At 47.0% G+C, this 17,661-nt stretch overlaps 1 protein-coding gene across 3 annotated transcripts in view; it reads left to right on the top strand.

Moving 5' to 3' along the window:
* cacna2d2a (calcium channel, voltage-dependent, alpha 2/delta subunit 2a) overlaps positions 1–17,661 on the top strand; it is a 115,089-nt gene that overhangs the window by 65,484 nt on the left and 31,944 nt on the right. For 2 of the 3 annotated variants that reach the window (XM_062458749.1, XM_062458757.1), the window contains exons 5-8: positions 662–706; positions 7,019–7,157; positions 16,928–17,059; positions 17,348–17,405. In XM_062458749.1, coding sequence (XP_062314733.1) covers positions 662–706; positions 7,019–7,157; positions 16,928–17,059; positions 17,348–17,405 — 374 coding nt within the window. The remainder of the gene's footprint in view (positions 1–661; positions 707–7,018; positions 7,158–16,927; positions 17,060–17,347; positions 17,406–17,661) is intronic. The other variant, XM_062458765.1, reaches the window with a different exon arrangement.

The following is a 17,661-nucleotide window of genomic DNA, read 5'->3' as shown; positions in this document are numbered from 1 at the left end:
CGGCCTCCTCCCTCGGCCTCTCCAAGATAATGAGGCGTGCCACACGGAGGCTGCACACGGCGTGCAGTTTTGGCCCGCCCACTTGACTGCTCCGCCGAGAGATAAAGATGGGTGGAGTGGGGGGGGGGAGGGGGCTGGGCGCAGGGGGGATAGGGGGCGGACTGGGGGCTGCGGATGCGCAAGACTGAGGGCTGTTGGAGTTGTGCGTGCGTGTGTGGGGGGGGGCTACTGGATCGGCCCTCCCTTCTTCCTGGGTTTCCTCCATGACTCCGACGCTCTCTCAGCGGAGAGGCTTCGCTGCTTGACTTTCCTACTACCGCTTCTTTTCCCATTCCGTGATGTCTCTCGGCCATCGACACCCATGCCAACACCTCACCGCCATGCCACCGCATTTCTGAAATTCGACAGCACCACCGGGCGTAACATTGCATGCACACCTACATACGTGCATACATAGCATTCTTTCCGATTCCCCCCCACAGCTCCTCATCGCACTCCTCCAGTGTTCTGTGATGCGGATTATATTCTCATGCTGTCCAGTGTGACGGAATATAACCCCAACTCTCTGGCTGCACACAGCGAGGCTGACTGATATAGGCGCTGCTATATCTTATCTCATCACCTGTCTTTTTTTCTTTCACCTCCTTTCTTTTCTGCGCAGGAGAGAGACATTCAGTACTACGATTCGAAAGCGGAGTCAGACTATGTGAGTACAGTACGGTCTGCCCCCAAACACCCACCGTCCCCCCCTCCCACCCCTCCCTCCCCATCCCCACCCCCCCCCCACCCTACTCCTCGGTGTTGTCGTGCCCCTGGTCACCTCCCCGCTACACGCTGTCTGTGTGTGTTACCGAGGTGACACGGCTGAACGGTGAGTCTGTGTGACAGAGCAGGGGCCAGCACCGTGCATGTGACAGTACCCTCCCCCCCCTCCCTTCCCCCTGCCCCCGCCTTCCCCCTCCCCTCCTCCCCCCCAGTCCTCCTGACTATGCCCTGCCCGAGATCCAGCCCAACCCCCGGACAAGTCCCCCCCCCCTCCCCCCCGACGCTAACTCTCCACCGTGGACCTCAGGAAGACCCCTCACAGTGCATGTGCCGTCAACTACCACCTTCCTACAGACCGGCCGACCTCAGTGCCTCCCAGAACACCATGCCAAACACAGAGTCACTGACCTCACTCTTCCTGTCATAAAGAAAGAAACAAGGCATATTTCTTTATGACTTCCATACTAACCGTGGGCAGGCCCACCTGCCGGTGTCACAAAGCGAGAGCCCTGCCGGGCGCAGTGTTTGGGGATGGTGTCTGGGAAGAGGCCCGCAGGTCCGGGACCGGAGGAGAAGCTCCTCCAGGGAGGAGAGGAGAGGTCACACTGGTCTCGGGAGCTCCAAGCCCGAGCCAGCTGATTGATTAGCTCTCAGAGAGGGGGGGGGGGGAAACTGGAGAATTCCCTCGATCACCGAAGAACAAAAGGTAGGAAGAGGGGGTGGGGGGAGGTGGGCAAGAGAGGTAGGTGGTGGGGCGAAAGAGGAATAGGGAGGCAGAGGAGTCATAAATCAGGGTGTGATTTTCTCTGTGTGTGCTCCACTGCTGTGATTAATGGCACGGCGCTTTAGGGCCTGTCAGCTCGTCTAATTGAAGGCCATCGGTCATCATTAGCATGGCGAGCTGAGGCCTTACCCCCCCCGACACACCCCCTGACCCTAGCCACCCCGGCCCACCCCAGCGCAACACCTCGAGGTCACCTGGGGGTCGACTGCCCCTGGTTCAGCTGCTCTACTCGTCCACCTCCCTTGCTGTGTGGTATTGGAGGGTTAGGGAGCTGGTTGTGGTGACCACTGGGGGAAGGGGGGGGGAGAATGAGGATCAAATGGATGCGTAGAGGTAAGTGAAAGGATGTCTAACAGTGTATATATTCGCCTCCTGTTGCTGTCTTTTCCCCCCCTGCTTCTCCCCCCCCCTCTCTCTCTCTGTGCTCTGATGTGGTCCTGTACTGTAACCTCTCCCTCCAGCACCTGACGCCTGTTGGTCTAGTCTCACCACCCTGTGTCTGACCCTTACTGTCACCCTGAACATCCCCCCACACACACACACACACACACTGCCCTCACGCTGCCCCCGCTCTGTGTGCCCTTTCGTGTCCCCTTGTCTGTCCAGCCCCTCCCCTTGCTACCAGCGGGTGCCGGAAGGCCCCGGCACTGTGGTGGAGATGCTCCGTCGTTAGCGTGTCTAATTAGCATGCTAGCCCAGATGCTGTGACCTCCATACTTCTCTCAACTCTGAATTGATCGTTCTTGGTTCTCTGTTCTGGTTCCACGATGTCCCGGTTCCTGAACCTATGCAGTAGGGTACATAATGTACGGTTATATGAACTCCCATTTGTTGTCATAGTACATAGCAATACCTGTTGCACTTCATTCGAGTTTAATGGTACAAGTTGATTTGGGAGGTTAAAAGCTACAATGCTTTTACTATAGGTATTGCTATGTAGGTACATGATAGTTAATGTAAAGTGTTGCTTACCGATATTATTCAGCGCTGTGTTTCTCATGCATGGTAAAGAGATCTTGTGAAGTTAGTCACAATGCTTTTAATGGAACTTAAGGGACACACACGCACACACACATTACCAACCAGAGTTCCCACTGTTAAATAGGCTTTCAGTTTAACAACCTGATATTGATTCTACAGTCTACTGCATTACTAATCATTGTTACCGGTTCAATCTCTCCTCAAGATCCATCCAAATGAAACAAACAAAATCAAGACCTACTGTAGAAAATGATTATTTCCTCTCCAGCAGAGAGCGGACCCCTGGGCCTCTGCCACCAGTTACACATTGTCTGAGGTCTACTCACAGGTGGAGTAGACTAAACTGACCTTTTAAGGCACAGCGATTTCATCAACCTACATTTTAATTTTCCTAGCTTTGAGTTAGATTGAAAAAGATCTATATCATTTTTTTCCTATTCTCTGTATATTTACAGAATCCCAGTAGAGTCTATATATATACTGAAACGAGTCAGTTTCAGTATATAAATACATAACTAGAGAGGGTACAATTTCTGGGGAAATTGTAGGGTGTGCTTGCTTGCGTCGGTTGCACAGGGGTCCGTTTTTGGATGACATTTTTACAACTGATATTTCTGTATATTTTATATAAAAATGCATACTTATTATTTATAAAGATTACATAGATTTAAAATATTTTTTTTGCTGCTCATTTACAACTGAAAATACGAGTGAAGTGTAGAATGAAATAGATGTCTTCTCATTTCCCCTGCAAGAGGCAGCCTCATCGTTGAATCAAAACGAATAAATTTGGCAGACCTGTGTAAAAATTGACCTAATCTCTATGACTTAAACGTCCTTTTAAGTTTTTCCCTTCTCGTGATATTTTAAGGCATTTAGCCTACTCATATTGCATTCATTCATGAATAAAGAACCCCCTTTGAAGATTATTCTACGACGTTACCGGCAGTAGAAGATGGAATCGCAATTCAAACAGTACCATCTGCTAACTGAAAAAATGCCCCCAAAAACGTAAATAAGCTTGACATTTATTTAGTGGAAAATCGCTTTCATATAAAGCTCACTGGTAGCGATCATTGTCAGTAACAACGTGCGATATAGCCGTGTGGAGAAGCTGCCTTGGTAAATTGTACAGTACAGTAGACTACTGCTGTGTTCGTCTTGGTAGCGATTGCGTTGGTTGAATTTGATTTAACGTTCCGTTGTACGGTTTAGCCTGAAATTAATTATTTTCATGAACAGATTGACAAAGTTTAGGCTGTGGCAATGAAGTTAAGGTTAGTAGTTAGATAGACTTTTGATTTAAGTAAGGGGAGTGCCGAACATGTTCTGTCGCCGTTTGACTTCCTACAGTTGTGTAAGCTAGATGTTTTTGTAGTGTCTCGCGTAGGCTACAGCCTTGCAGTGAGCAACACTGGTTTGAAACCACAGGTAATGATAATTTCACCCACAAATCGTTTACTTGTAATGTAATGTCATAATAAATCCTACAACGAAAATGTATTTATGAGGAATGTTTATTTTAAAGATTGAAAACAGATGCATCATAGACCACTGTAGTATGTGTTGCCCGGGCAACAGAGGCTAATGTCATGATGCTAATACTTCAGTGACATAGTAGACTACTGTTTCCGAAAGTGGATGTACTTCTTTAATAAAATCAGCTTATATTGTACATTACACGTCACAATTGTGTGTCGTATCACAAAGTAAAATTAGTAAATAGTTATCACCCTGGCCTCTTTGCTTGTGGCGTTTCTGCAGCTGCCTTGCAGTAAAGCAGTTAGCTTAGCTATCTCCCAGAAGTTAACGAGCTGCTAAACTAATGTTCTGCTAGAGGTAGTCACGCGAGTTTTCGTGACGTTGGTGACGTAAGTAGCGTCATTGACTGTGGCTAGCAAGTTAGCCACCGTTAGCTTCACTTTTCGCCACAAAAACTTAATTTCCACTTAAACCATGCAACGGAACGTAAATCCCAATAGAAGCAACTCAATCGCTACCAAGACGAACCTTTTGACACCGCCGTTGTGTATGTAGTCCAAATATTGACTGATCCTTAGGGGGGCGAAAATAAATAATAATAAATAAATATATATGTGAGAGAACAAAGGTTGTGCCCTTGCCGAAGGCAAAGCACACCCAATAACAAGAATAATTTATGTAGAACTGTGTCTTGCATGAACTACTACAAAACAAGGTTACCAATGTTAGGCAATGGCCAGTGTTAGGGAAAACTAACTGTGATGATGAAGTACAGAACAATACAAAACAAAAATATAACAAGACATACAAGATACATATTTCCTTTTCTTGTGTGTTTACGTGTTTAAAGTACTGTCCAATATATATAAAACAGGGCAATAGAAAAAGGCATAGACTTTTGAACTATTGTTTATTTCACAAAAAGACGTCACATTTGACTGTTGACACTTTGACATGGTTCTGGATATTGGAGCTTTACCACACACAGACACACACGCACATACACAAGTCCAGGCTAGGAGTGACGATGGTGATTTACATTTAGTCATTTAGCAGACGCTCTTATCCAGAGCAACTTACAGTAAGTACAGGGACATTCCCCGAGGCAAGTAGGGTGAAGTGCCTTGCCCAAGGACACAACGTCATTTGGCACGGCCGGGAATCGAACTGACAACCTTCAGATTACTAGCCCGATTCCCTAACCGCTCCAGGTGATCTGGGTAGATAGGATTTCCCTGCAGGAGTGAAAGTGGAGAAAGTCTTCAAAATGTCTTCTCTGGCCTCTTCAAACCTTTAATTAAACCTTAGAATGGGGAGATAAAATTAACAAATTGGGTAATGAATCGAGCAAAACAGGTGGTGTATGGCTGAAGAATATGAACCAATCAGTCTTTCCTGTGTGGATTTATTTAGCTACTAATTAGAAGCTGCCTTGGTTAATTATGATTGGGCTCTTCTGAAAGAAAAAAAACGCCTGACAGAAATGACAGTCAGGCTGAGCGATAAACAAATACAGGCGTTGGCCCCCCTCACTGTTGATACATTAGAAACCCCCCAACCAATCAGCTTCACCGTTAGTGATGAACCAACATCTCTAACTCACCTTTACTGTAAACCAAGCACCTCCAACCCAGTCATGTGAACTATCAATGATCGTTCTTTATCTCTAAGCCAATAACATCTGCCGTGGTTAATAAAGTAAGCACATTTAACTTAATCATCCGTGCTGATAATTTGCCTTGAGTATGTTAAGAGTTAACTCAATGTTAACTCTCACATCTAACCCATCTTAGCATGGTGTACTGTGTGTGGTGTTTCATGTGAGTGCCAACCCTGGTCAGCATGGTAGCATAACACAGGGCCTCCCGTATTGACATTCAACAGGCTCCACCATCTCCCTGCTCTTCCCAACAACAGTCTGTAATTGTATTTTAATAGACAATTAAAGCCAGGCCATCAATCAATTGCTGAAATGGACATGGGGCTTTGATTTAATTTTGCAAAAAACAAACAGTTTTTATCATGTCAGATCCAATTAACCCTCGCTTCTCTATTAGAACAGTTTGGTGTTCCAGCAGGATGCACAGCATGTGTGCATACTTGTCACTGCTAGGAGTCATACAGTTATCAGTAATACTAGAACAGGCGATTACGCACAGCACGTAAGTATACAGAGGCCATATGGCTGGAAAAGGTTTTGGAGCATCCATGCATGTGTTCTCTGTCTGCATTCTCCTTGCAATCTCAGGAGAGTTTCTTCGGGATAGAGGCTAACGTATAGGCGGCTAATCAGTGCCAAAGGAGCGGTTTCGAAAAGGCTTCGATTGACTTTCACATGATTCGCTATAGAAAAGGTTTATCTTGTCGATACCTCATCAAGGTGGAATCCTAAATGTCACATTCATGGTTCAATCTGGATTTTTTTTTTACCTACGTTCTGAGTTGTCACTTAAAATAATGTGTCAGCTCACCAAAACACACGTAACTTTACTCTTTCTCACCACAATAGTATAGTCCTGGATGAACACAGAGGGCTGTTGTTTACAATGTGAGGCACAGGAGAGGGATCAGATGGACAGCATCTGCTGTACTCCACCCACCCGACTTGAGGAACAGTGTGCGTGTGTGGGAGAGAAAGCTGGGATTCAACCACGGTTGCTAGTTGTTTTGGGGGGTTCATTTGTGTGGCACCTTAATGTGTCTGTGAAAGCCATCTTGGACACTAATTGATTTTCAGTGTTAGCATCTGCTCTGACTAAGACTCTGTGAAAGACGAAGAGAAGAAAGCAACCTAACCCGGTCGTGGACAGACTAAAAGGCGGCATAATTGCTGTTTTGGTCGCAAAATCCAAATTTGACAGCGTTTGTTTGTGAATGCCTCCACGGGTGCATACTCAGGCATTATAAAGGCCCTGTTTGTGTATCTCCCTTTGTCTGTTTGTCCGCCAGTAAGTGTACATGTGCTCAACTTACTAACTGTGTGTGTGTGTGTGTGTGTCTCTGCAGTCAGAGGATGGAGAAGAAGAGAATCTGATGGAGAACCCGTACTCTATGCCTCTGGAGTTTGTGGATGATCCCAACTTTAAAAACAAGGTCAACTACACCTACAGTGCCGTCCAGATCCCCACAGACATCTACAAGGGCTGTAAGTACCCGGCTCCTCTCCACAGATGCATCCTCCCTCCTGCACGCGCCCACCAGCAGAACATCCTCAGACAGCTTTCCGTGACTTTCTAGAAGACTCTTCCTGTCAGGACAGGGCCCGGGTCCTCCGTGGGTAGATCACACCCTTGGCTCCTCCAGCTTGACCTCCTCTGAGGGTGTTAACAAGACCTTGTGTATCAGCCAGCACGTTCTCTGTTCTAACGTGATAGCATGTGACAGGAGCTGTCTCACAGTACACTGATGCTCCCTGCTCCAGCTGTCTTGGCATGGGCGCTTCTTCTCAAGAAGCCTGCCCTGTCTGGTCTGGTCTGGTCTGCTCTTGCCTGGCCTAGTCTGGACTGCTCTTGCCTAGTCTAGATTGGTCTGGCCTGGTCTGGTCTGGACTGGACTGACTTGGTCTGGACTGGTTTGGTTTGGTTTGGTCTGGTCAGGTCTGGACTGGCCTAGTCTGGGCTAGTCTGGACTGGTCTGGACTGGCCTAATCTGGGATAGTCTGGTTTGGCACCACTCAGCCTACAGGCATCACACCCTCACCTGGCAGCCAGCCTCAACCTGACAAGTGAGCAGATGTACCTTCTGGGAATTAGTGCTCCCTCTGCTCTCTGCTCTGCTATCCCACACTCATCTCCTGGACATGAATATGGCCTTGGCTGCCCTCCTATTCCAAAACCAAATACATGACTTGGAGGAAAGACAAACACGTGTTTTTTCCCTCCTGCTTCTCTTTCCCCTCTGTCTCAGAAGCGTTAGATATTGTATGGAGGACGTCTGTCTATCACGAGGCTCTCCAGCCTCTCTGGACCAATCTCGTCAGAATGAGAGCCTCCTCGTCCAGAGCGAGGGGTCAGAGGTTAGGCTTAGCAACAATAGAGCAATCAGCCCAGCCCATTGTTCGTGCGGCCATTTTGCGCTGGCCTAGATTCTCTCCAATCTTCTAGGATATGACTTGAAGGGATAAAGGCTCTCTGATTGAGCCGCGTGGAGAGACGGGCGTAGGAGAGCTGTCCTGTGTTACTCGGTGAATGGCACTCTGTGTGGATGAGAGTTTTTCACAGGTCTAAGCGTCAGAGTACTGTTTGCCCTTGATCTGAGCAAATCAACTCTCTATGCAAGGTCTGCTGTGTAGAGATTTGCTCCACAACCGCTTGTAAATATTTATGAAAACGCTGTGTGTGTGTGTATGTTGCATATGTGTGAAGCCATATGGGTATGGCTGTAAGTGTGTGTTTCCGTAGAACTGTGTTAGTTTGATGAAGATTCACATACATGCAGAAGTACAGTAAATGCTATTGTAAATGCATTTCATTTCAGCTATTTCAATAATGAATACTTTGTTCTATAAACTAAATATAGCATAATTGTGTGTTTGTGTGTCATAAAGATACCCTATTCAGAAAACATTCATTCTCAATGTATTATTTTATTTCGGACCTTATCAGGGCTACAAACAAGATAGTTGTTGTAATACTTCACTGGATTATACATAGCAACATATGTACTGTTGATGTCAGATGTTGTTGAATGTACATAGTGCTACAAGGAGCACCAAGCTGCAGTAGAGGCTGGCCACCAGAAAGGTGGAGGGGCTAGCTCAGGGAGGCTGGACAGGCTGGTCACCAGAAAGGTGGAGGGGTTAGCTCAGGGAGGCTGGACAGGCTGGTCACCAGAAAGGTGGAGGGGTTAGCTCAGGGAGGCTGGACAGGCTGGTCACCAGAAAGGTGGAGGGGTTAGCTCAGGGAGGCTGGACAGGCTGGCCACCAGAAAGGTGGAGGGGTTAGCCCTGGGCCCAGAGAGGCTGGACAGGCTGGCCACCAGAAAACAGAGCCCACAGCCAGAGGTCACATCTCTGCTGTACCATATTGTACAGTACTGTGCAAAGGTCTCAGGCACAATTAAAATAACATAAAAAGTCAAGTAAAATATTTTATGAAGTGAATAGATTAAACACCATGTTCTCAGACTTGCACTTTTATTCTGCCAAACAATACAAAAGACAACAAATTGAAGCATTTAAAACAATAGTCATGTAAACATTGTGGGTGCCTGATACTTTGGCACAGTACTGTGTGCAGTGTCGTGTTGGGGTGAAAGTGATCAAGAGAGAGGCCAGTTTAACCAGGGAGCATTGGAAATCTGATTTGCTAAATACAATAAACTGGGCGTCTTTACAGACAAGTTGTTTTTGCACAACGCGCCAAAATAACATCGTTTTCTGACACTTGGAGATTGACTAAAAGAGAGAGAGAGTGGGGGGGGGAGCACTGAGATAGGGAAGGGAGAGGGAAGGAGAGGAGAGGAGGTGGAGGAGAGACACTTTAATAATAGAAACCGTTTAGAGCAAAAAGGTTTTTCTTTTTTTTATTGTGTTCCTTTCAGCAGCTAAATGAGGCAGTGTAAGCGTCCTGGTTTGATTTGTCTGCCAGGGCCCATGTCCGTTTATTGAGATTGAGAGTGTTCCCTGGGCGCAGTAATGAACCATTTTATGATTCATTATCCCACTGCTGATTCCTGCTGCCAAGTCTGCAAACTTTCTAATTAGCTTAGGTCAAACATTCACACCGTTTTCTTCTAATTATGAACGCTTATTACAGAATGGACACCAAGGCAATGCTACAGGGACTAAGGTGATGTAGGTGCTGTTGCAGTGGGCCTAGGCTGGGTTGATTCCCCTGTTGGATGTTATGGGGGAGATGAGGAAGAGGAAGGGATTTGGGGATTTTGCTGAATAATTGTTAAGGAAGGTCTCTGGAAATCTTTCATTCTTTTTACCAAACTAATACAGACCGATATTTAATCCCATACAACTCAGCTACTGTTTCTGAGAATACAATTTGACTCCCAATTTTCTTGCTTGGAACTGAGATTCCCACCTCCCTCTGAGTTACTGCAGCCATGGTATACTCAGCTATGCGCACAACTAATGTATACAGTGTGTAGGCATAAATGCACTGTTATCACTAAAATGGAAGTCTTAAAGAAAACATTCAAATACTGCCAACCAAAACATGTTCTTTTATTAGTTGCAAAGTTATAATAAAGTTTAAATCCCAGGCACACAGAGCTGTTTTCCAGCTGAAGTATTGTTGTCAGGTTCCTATTGTGCACACCCTCAGTGAGAGATGTTTCCATTAGAATAGAATAGTGAGGAGTGACTAATTGTGTGTGTAGATGAAAGAGTGGGTGAAGTGAGGCATGTGGAGCGTTGAATAGAGGGATTAATCCTTCCTCCCTCCCTCCTCTTCTGAGCCGGATGTCCCTCTCTCATCTAACGGGAGAGAGGCAACAAGCCCAACATCAATGCCCAAACCACCAGCCACCAAACCACATGGTTTCTGTCTGTCAGTATTAACCAGCCAGTTTTCTTTACCGTGCCATCTGTCTGTGTGTCTGTCTCTCCGTCTCTCCATCCTGTCTGTCTGTCTGTCCGTCTCTCCATCTTGTCTGTCTGTCTGTGTGTGTGTCTGTCCGTCTCTCCATCCTGTCTGTCTGTGTGTCTGTCTGTCCGTCTCTCCATCCTGTCTGTCTGTGTGTCTGTCTGTCTGTCTGTCCGTCTCTCCATCCTGTCTGTCTGTCTGTGTGTGTGTGTGTCTGTCCGTCTCTCCATCCTGTCTGTCTGTCTGTGTGTCTGTCTGTCTGTCCGTCTCTCCATCCTGTCTGTCTGTCTGTCTGTGTGTCTGTCTGTCCGTCTCTCCATCCTGTCTGTCTGTCTGTCTGTCTGTGTGTGTGTGTGTGTGTGTGTCTGTCTGTCCGTCTCTCCATCCTGTCTGTCTGTCTGTCTGTCTGTGTGTCTGTCTGTCCGTCTCTCCATCCTGTCTGTCTGTCTGTGTGTGTGTGTGTCTGTCTGTCCGTCTCTCCATCCTGTCTGTCTGTGTGTCTGTCTGTATGTCCGTCTCTCCATCCTGTCTGTCTGTCCGTCTGTCCGTCTCTCCATCCTGTCTGTCTGTCTGTCTGACTGTCCGTCTCTCCATCCTGTCTGTCTGTCTGTCTGTCCGTCTCTCCATCCTGTCTGTCTGTCTGTCTGTCTGTCTGACTGTCTGTGTGTCTGTCTGTCTGTCCGTCTCTCCATCCTGTCTGTCTGTCTGTCTGTCTGTGTGTCTGTCTGTCTGACTGTCCGTCTCTTCATCCTGTCTGTCTTAGTGCACAAAGAAGCAGGTGTGTTGGACACAGACAGGAGGTAGACAGAGAGTTGGAGGTGCACTCCTAGAGTGCAGGTTTAAAACAGAGAGAGAGAGATAAAGAGAGAGAGATATCTGTGGAGCTTCTGTAGTATCAGACCATCCCTCTGGCTTGCTTAATGAGGTATCTGGTAAGAGAGGGAGATATGCTGCAGACTCTTCCCAAGTAGCACAAAAGACACGGATGGAGAGACTCTCAGTTCTGCTGTGAATAGGAGAGGAATACTGATCAATGGAAGTTTAGGGAACTCATCTGGATAGTCCTTCACTCTAGGGACACCCATTTAAGATATGATCTTTTGAATGGTATGATCTTGGATGGTTTTTGATGGATTTATGGGACAGTACATTCACATCAAGTAAAAAAAAGAAAGAAAGATTTTTGGTCAGGACAGTGACTTTGGGTTTGAGTTTGTGTGACTCTGTAAGATGTCATCTAACAGTGGGTGCTGGCTGTATTCTTGCCCCCCACCTTAGGCTGATCCCCTGGCTGACATTGACATGTTCTCTGTGTCAGCTGGCCCACGCCATGTTGGAGATCAACCCAGACCCCCTCCACATCAAGCCAGATTTAAGAGTGCAAGGGGAAGCAAAAGTGATTTGTCGAAGAAAGGAAGAGAGTGAAGGGGAGAAGGGATTGAAATTCTGTGTTTTGACAGTGAAGGGGAAAAGTAGAGGAGAGGGAGAGACCACAAAGGGCGGTATTTCTGCGGTTCCTCTTGATTAGACAAGCTCAGTCTTCCAGCCTCCCGTCCCTCACCCACCCCTACGGTGTGTGTGTGTGTGCCCAATGAAGGGGCACTATCGTTTACCCACACACTAATTAGAACAGTCAGCACACCACACTCCACTCACCACCAAGCTTGAAAATTACATTTTGTTTGTTTGTTATTTACTGCACTTCTTTAATTAGAAAAACTATTTTGGTGGAAGGGGGGCGTTGGGGGAGGGGCCAGACCTGACTGTTCTCTCATTCCATATTCATAGAACAGAAACGAATGATCGTTCCAAAGGGAAAGGATGTGACGGGTTGTGGGTTCCTCAGCTCAGCTCTGCGTTTGCTAGTTAGCATTGTATGGTAATTCTGTGTGTTCCCACTTCGGTGTGAACACGTTTTACTGACATTAAGATACTTTCAACCTTAATTTGTAGAAGAGAAACAGTAGCATGGTTTGTGAACTTAGCTTAAAGTACATTTTGTTTCAACTCTTAATGGATTTATTCTCTTGGAGAAAAAAAAGCATAATTTTGTTTTGGAGTGCCCAGAGTTGGTTTATAGCAGGTCTTTGTAGATGTGTGAGCAGCTGCCAGTTGCATGTGTTTCATCAGAAGGATGAAAGGTTTTAGGGTCCAGACTCTCTACAGTCGAGCCAGACCAGAAGACTTCCCTGGAGAGAAAAAGGGAGGAAGGAGAGTGTTGAAGAGAGGGGAGGGGTGTGTGCAGAGGCAGAAAGAGAAGGAGAGAGAGAGAATTAGAGGGAGTATGGCACAGAGTGAATTTGGCATTCTACAGAGGTGTACGGTATAAGCTCTAATAGAACAGCTTGTTTTCCTTTCTGTAGGTCACACTGGGTCAGAAACGTATTATGTATTTGTTATTATTGTTTCCATCCCAAGCTCCATCGAAATGACATTCAGTTTAACTTCCTGACATGAGTTTTTAGATAATATTATTTACATGAAAAAAAACAAACGTCCATAACTGCTTTTGCTTCGGTAAAGAAAACCAGCTACGGAACTCGTCCATAAAAGGTTGTTTGTTGAGAGAACCTTGTTGAAAATCCTATTGTTACAGTAACAGTATATTGAGTGCTGCAACTCCTTTGCCCCTGTGACAGCTACTGTAGTTCGTAGCCGCTCTTATAGTAAAAGATAGAACATAAATATCTTTATGAGAAGAGCAATGATCGTGGTTATGGCTCCCCTAAAGGTCACATCCACACAATGGCTGCAGGTCCGTTACCCAGTAAGGGATTGTCAGGAAGGCCCGTTTGTGTTCCACTGGCTGTGATGTATGACAGGCCAATGCGTTTGTGCATAAATGTGTGGACTCCTACAATAATGATGTTGGATTCATAACTGGGCGGAAGGAACAGATCCATTTTGATGGCTCTTCATCACGGGAGTCAGTGCGTGGTCTCAGAGTGAATAATGTGTGTGTGTGTGTATGTGTGAGGGAGAGAGAGAGAGGGAGAACAAGGAGAAGGTGAGGGGCTTGTGTGAGCAATGATCACACTAGGGGATGCTCCATAAATCCCACTCATAATTGTGTCCCTACTTGGTGCGCAGTCCTGCTCCATGAAGGGGCAAAGCCAAGGGTGCAGTAACCAGCAGCAGGGAGGTGCTGACGGATTACCTTTTAAAGATATCAGAGCGAGACCTGTTTCACGTGACAGATGGGTCCAGCACAGCGCTCTGGGCCCCCTGTACGCCTGCGTGAGCTATCCCCCCCCCCCTCCCCCCCAGGTGGAAATATTTATTTTTTATCAACTGTCCAGAGAAGTCATGGTGTAGCCTTACTGAATAAATCAAAGAGAATTAGTTTGCTTGTGTTCCCTTATCTGCAATGGATTCATATTTTTTCCAGAGATAACCTGAGTATGGTAGATGTGTGTGTGTGTGTGTAGGGCCAGTGCTGTCTGCTGACCGTAGAGGTGGATTACATCTGCATGCCTCTGGCCTGTGTGGTGTAAACAGCATCCACGCCACTGTCTGTCTGAGTACCCTTGGCTCAAAGACGACCACACACCCACACAGACAGATCTCTGACCCCAAACCTATGAGGCTGTGTAAACTATGCCTTGTCAACACACACACACACACGCTCAGTGAGATTTATTTGTATTGCTATTCTTGTGGGGACTCAGTCAGCACTCAATTCAGTCCCATTCCATTTCATTCCCTAACCCCAACCCTCACCTTTACCCTAAGCTTAACCTTAAATCTATCCTAAACCTCTAAAACCAACCTTTATTGTTATTTTAACACTAATTCTAAGTCCATAAAACCCCCTAGCATGGGAACTTGTGAGGACCAAGAACATGTCACCACCACACCACTATTCCGGAAGCATAGCTAAACAAGTCTACATACACACACACATCTCCCTTAATCAAAATCAATGATGCTGTTTATAATGTATTACATCGCCGCGCACACACACACACATTTGCACATTAGTGTGTGTGGAGTTGTAAGCTTATATCCTTTTTTTTTTACAACAAACACAGACACAAGCAGTGGAAGCATAATTCACACAAGAGCTCTTCGACTTGCCTGTTGAGTAAAAAGCAACATGTTGGCACAATGTAGCAGCATAGCAGGGAACAAAAGTATGCCATTAAAGACATATCCTTGTGGTGATTTGACATTCCGTTGTACATGTTCGACAGTAACAGTGACAGCGTGCATACCAGGAGGCATTTTGGAGTAAACACTATCTACCCATGGTTTATTCATGTGACATGATGTTTATACCAGGCTGCTGTTGATCACAAAGCTCCCTCGTACAGAATGACCATATTAGGGAATGGTCTGCTGTGGCCCCTCATCTTCACCAGCGCTATCAGGGTGTCTCCTTGCCCTTGGCCTGTCCAGAACAGCTGTCATCACAGCCCCACTGCCTGAGCAGATAAGAGATGTGCTTGAGACCAGCACACAGCCCCAACCCTAGCCTCGCACACAGCCCCTGCCTCTTCCCAAGCCCCAACCCTAGCCTCACCCCCAGCCCCTGCCCCTGCCTTATCCCCAGCCCCAACCCCAGCCTCATCCCCAGCCTGCTGTGATGAGCCCATGTGGAACCTCAGTTCTGACATATCGCCAGTCTTTTTGTGTTATTCGGTAAAGTGCATAGTATCCTGGGCCTGCAGAGTGGATTTGGTCACGGTGTATTTTCACACTGGAGAAATATTCCATATGGCTGTTGCATATTTAAGAGCAACTCTGGGATTTTTCTCTCGCCTCTTCTATCCTTCCACGCTCTCCGTTTCCCCTTTGGTGTTTTTGTTTGTTCACATCTGGAAGGTTCTCTCTCCTCTGCTCTTTTTCCTCATTCCTCTTGTTGTGTTTATGTCTATAAATTTAGCAAAAAACATGTTCAGGCCTTCCCTTCGGTGACAAGAGCAGTTTGGCTCTCATATGCTCCTCCCCTCTAGACACTGGTTAGTGCTGGTGGGTGTGTGTGTGTGTGTGTGTGTGTGCATCTGTGTGTATGTGAGTTTGTGTTTGTGTCTGCGCGCACAACTAAAATGAGCACATGTGAGTTTGTGTTTGTGTCTGCGCGCACAACTAAAATGAGCACTTCCATTACTTTTGAACTCAAGGTCACTTTAACAAAGGAACGTTTTGTTTTGAAACAAAAAAAGAGTGATTATTAACAGTCACCGGTGTGAGGCTTACAGTGAATGAGGTGTGCGGGTCGCTGCAGGAGAGAGCAGGTCAGAGACCTCTCTCCCCCCCCTCTCTCTCTCCAACCTGACAGCTCGTCAGTGCCTCCGAGCAGTAATTGAAAATCATGGGAAAAGTGGATAATGATCGTTTATTTGTGGGAAATTCAAACGAGGAGGGGAGAAAAAGCTGGACGTGGTGGATCGGGGGCTTATCTGGCTGTGGTCGGGTGAGTAATTAAATCAGAGAAGCGGAGTGAAGTTCTCCTCAGCTCAGCGCCGCGTCCTGTTTCTCCTTTAATCAGGCGGCCATTAAACCTCTGATTGCGTTCCTCGTCTTCTGACTCCGGCTTAGCTATTAAACTATAGGACTGAAAGCTTTTTTTTTCCGTGGCATCAGCCAGAGAATGTGGGGCGGCGGGGTTTTGCGTTGAGGCAGGGGAGGAGGTAATGGGAGCACTCACAGGATGTTTAAGAGAGAGAGAAAAGCAGGTATGGTGAGGGAGTTGTTTAGGGAGGGAGCGAGGGGGGGGGGGGGGCGGGAGGGGAGGAGGGGAGAGAAAGACAGACAATGAGACCGAGAGAGAAATATGTTGGTCGTATGTGTGGATTTATGAGTGCCATTCAGGATGTTTTCTTGTTCTGCTTGAATAGGTGATGAATTCCTCTCAGACGGACCATTAATCCATTTCACAGCGTGCGGCTGACCTGTGAGATATAACTGTGACCTTACACTGACACGCCAGGATGTGCGCGCACGAATAAAACACACACCCAGGCATTGTTAATTCAGCAGGGAAACAGCTACCCAGCAAACCTGTTTGGTTTTATTCCGTCTACATCGCTGTGACACGTTACCTTCTCCAAGGTCAGCCGGCACCCCAGCGCTGCTCTCCGCTGCTCCAGACAACACTCATGTCCTGCCCCCATGACGAGCTGGGTGGCACAGCTGCCTGGCTGTCTGCATACATAAATAGAAACATTTATTCATACATATATATGCATACATCTTTATGGAGCCCACCACCGCGGGCTGACAAGGTTATACAGCCAGACTGCTCCATTCTAGACCTTACTCTACTGGACACACAGTATGAGGATGCCCTACTTTGGTCCTTGTCATGATGAATGTGTACAGTCCAGTGTGTGTGGGTGCGCGTGCTGACAGAGTGTGTCTTTCTGGCCTGCAGCCCCGGTCATCCTCAATGAGCTGAACTGGACGCAGGCTCTGGAGAGGGTCTTCATCGAGAACCGGAGAAATGACAGCTCCCTGCGTTGGCAGGTGTTTGGGAGTGCCACAGGGGTCACCAGATACTACCCAGGTGTGTACTGTTCATATACCCCCTCTCTGTTCCAACACGTTGACCCCTTTTTTTTCGTACAGGTTGGGGGTGGGGGAGGGGGCTTGGTGATGGTGGTGGGGCATTGCTCTGTGATGGCAAAACAGGGCCCACAGTATGTAAAATACAGCACATGCTAATATCCTGTACTGCGTCAAGTAGTAAGAGACCAAGAGTAAGCCACTTACAGTTATGATATACCGGACTCCTCTCAGCTACTTGTATATCCGCATGTACGCAGCCTGGTCATGTCTGTTTTTTCCCCCACAGCCACTCCGTGGAGAGCTCCCAACAAGATTGATCTGTACGACGTGCGCAGACGACCGTGGTGAGTAACCCCCTCCTCGTCCTGGTTCATTCAGGAAGTCCACCATTAGGAATTCTGTGGATGTGGGTTCCTGGTTGCAGTGAGCCGCTCCTCTCTCGCTGAATTTGAAACGGAGCAAGGCGTCTCCGTGTTCCGGGCTCTGGGGGTCCTGGTGTTTCCTAACCCCCTGCTTATCTCCGTAGGCCACCCTGTTACTTTCTCTCTTTTCCCGGTCGCACAAGAACAAGATAATATGTTTGCACTTGGGCACAAACTT

The sequence above is a fragment of the Osmerus eperlanus genome, chromosome 1, assembly GCF_963692335.1.
Source record: "Osmerus eperlanus chromosome 1, fOsmEpe2.1, whole genome shotgun sequence".
NCBI lineage: Eukaryota > Metazoa > Chordata > Actinopteri > Osmeriformes > Osmeridae > Osmerus > Osmerus eperlanus.
This window is presented reverse-complemented; position numbering and strand designations above follow the sequence as displayed.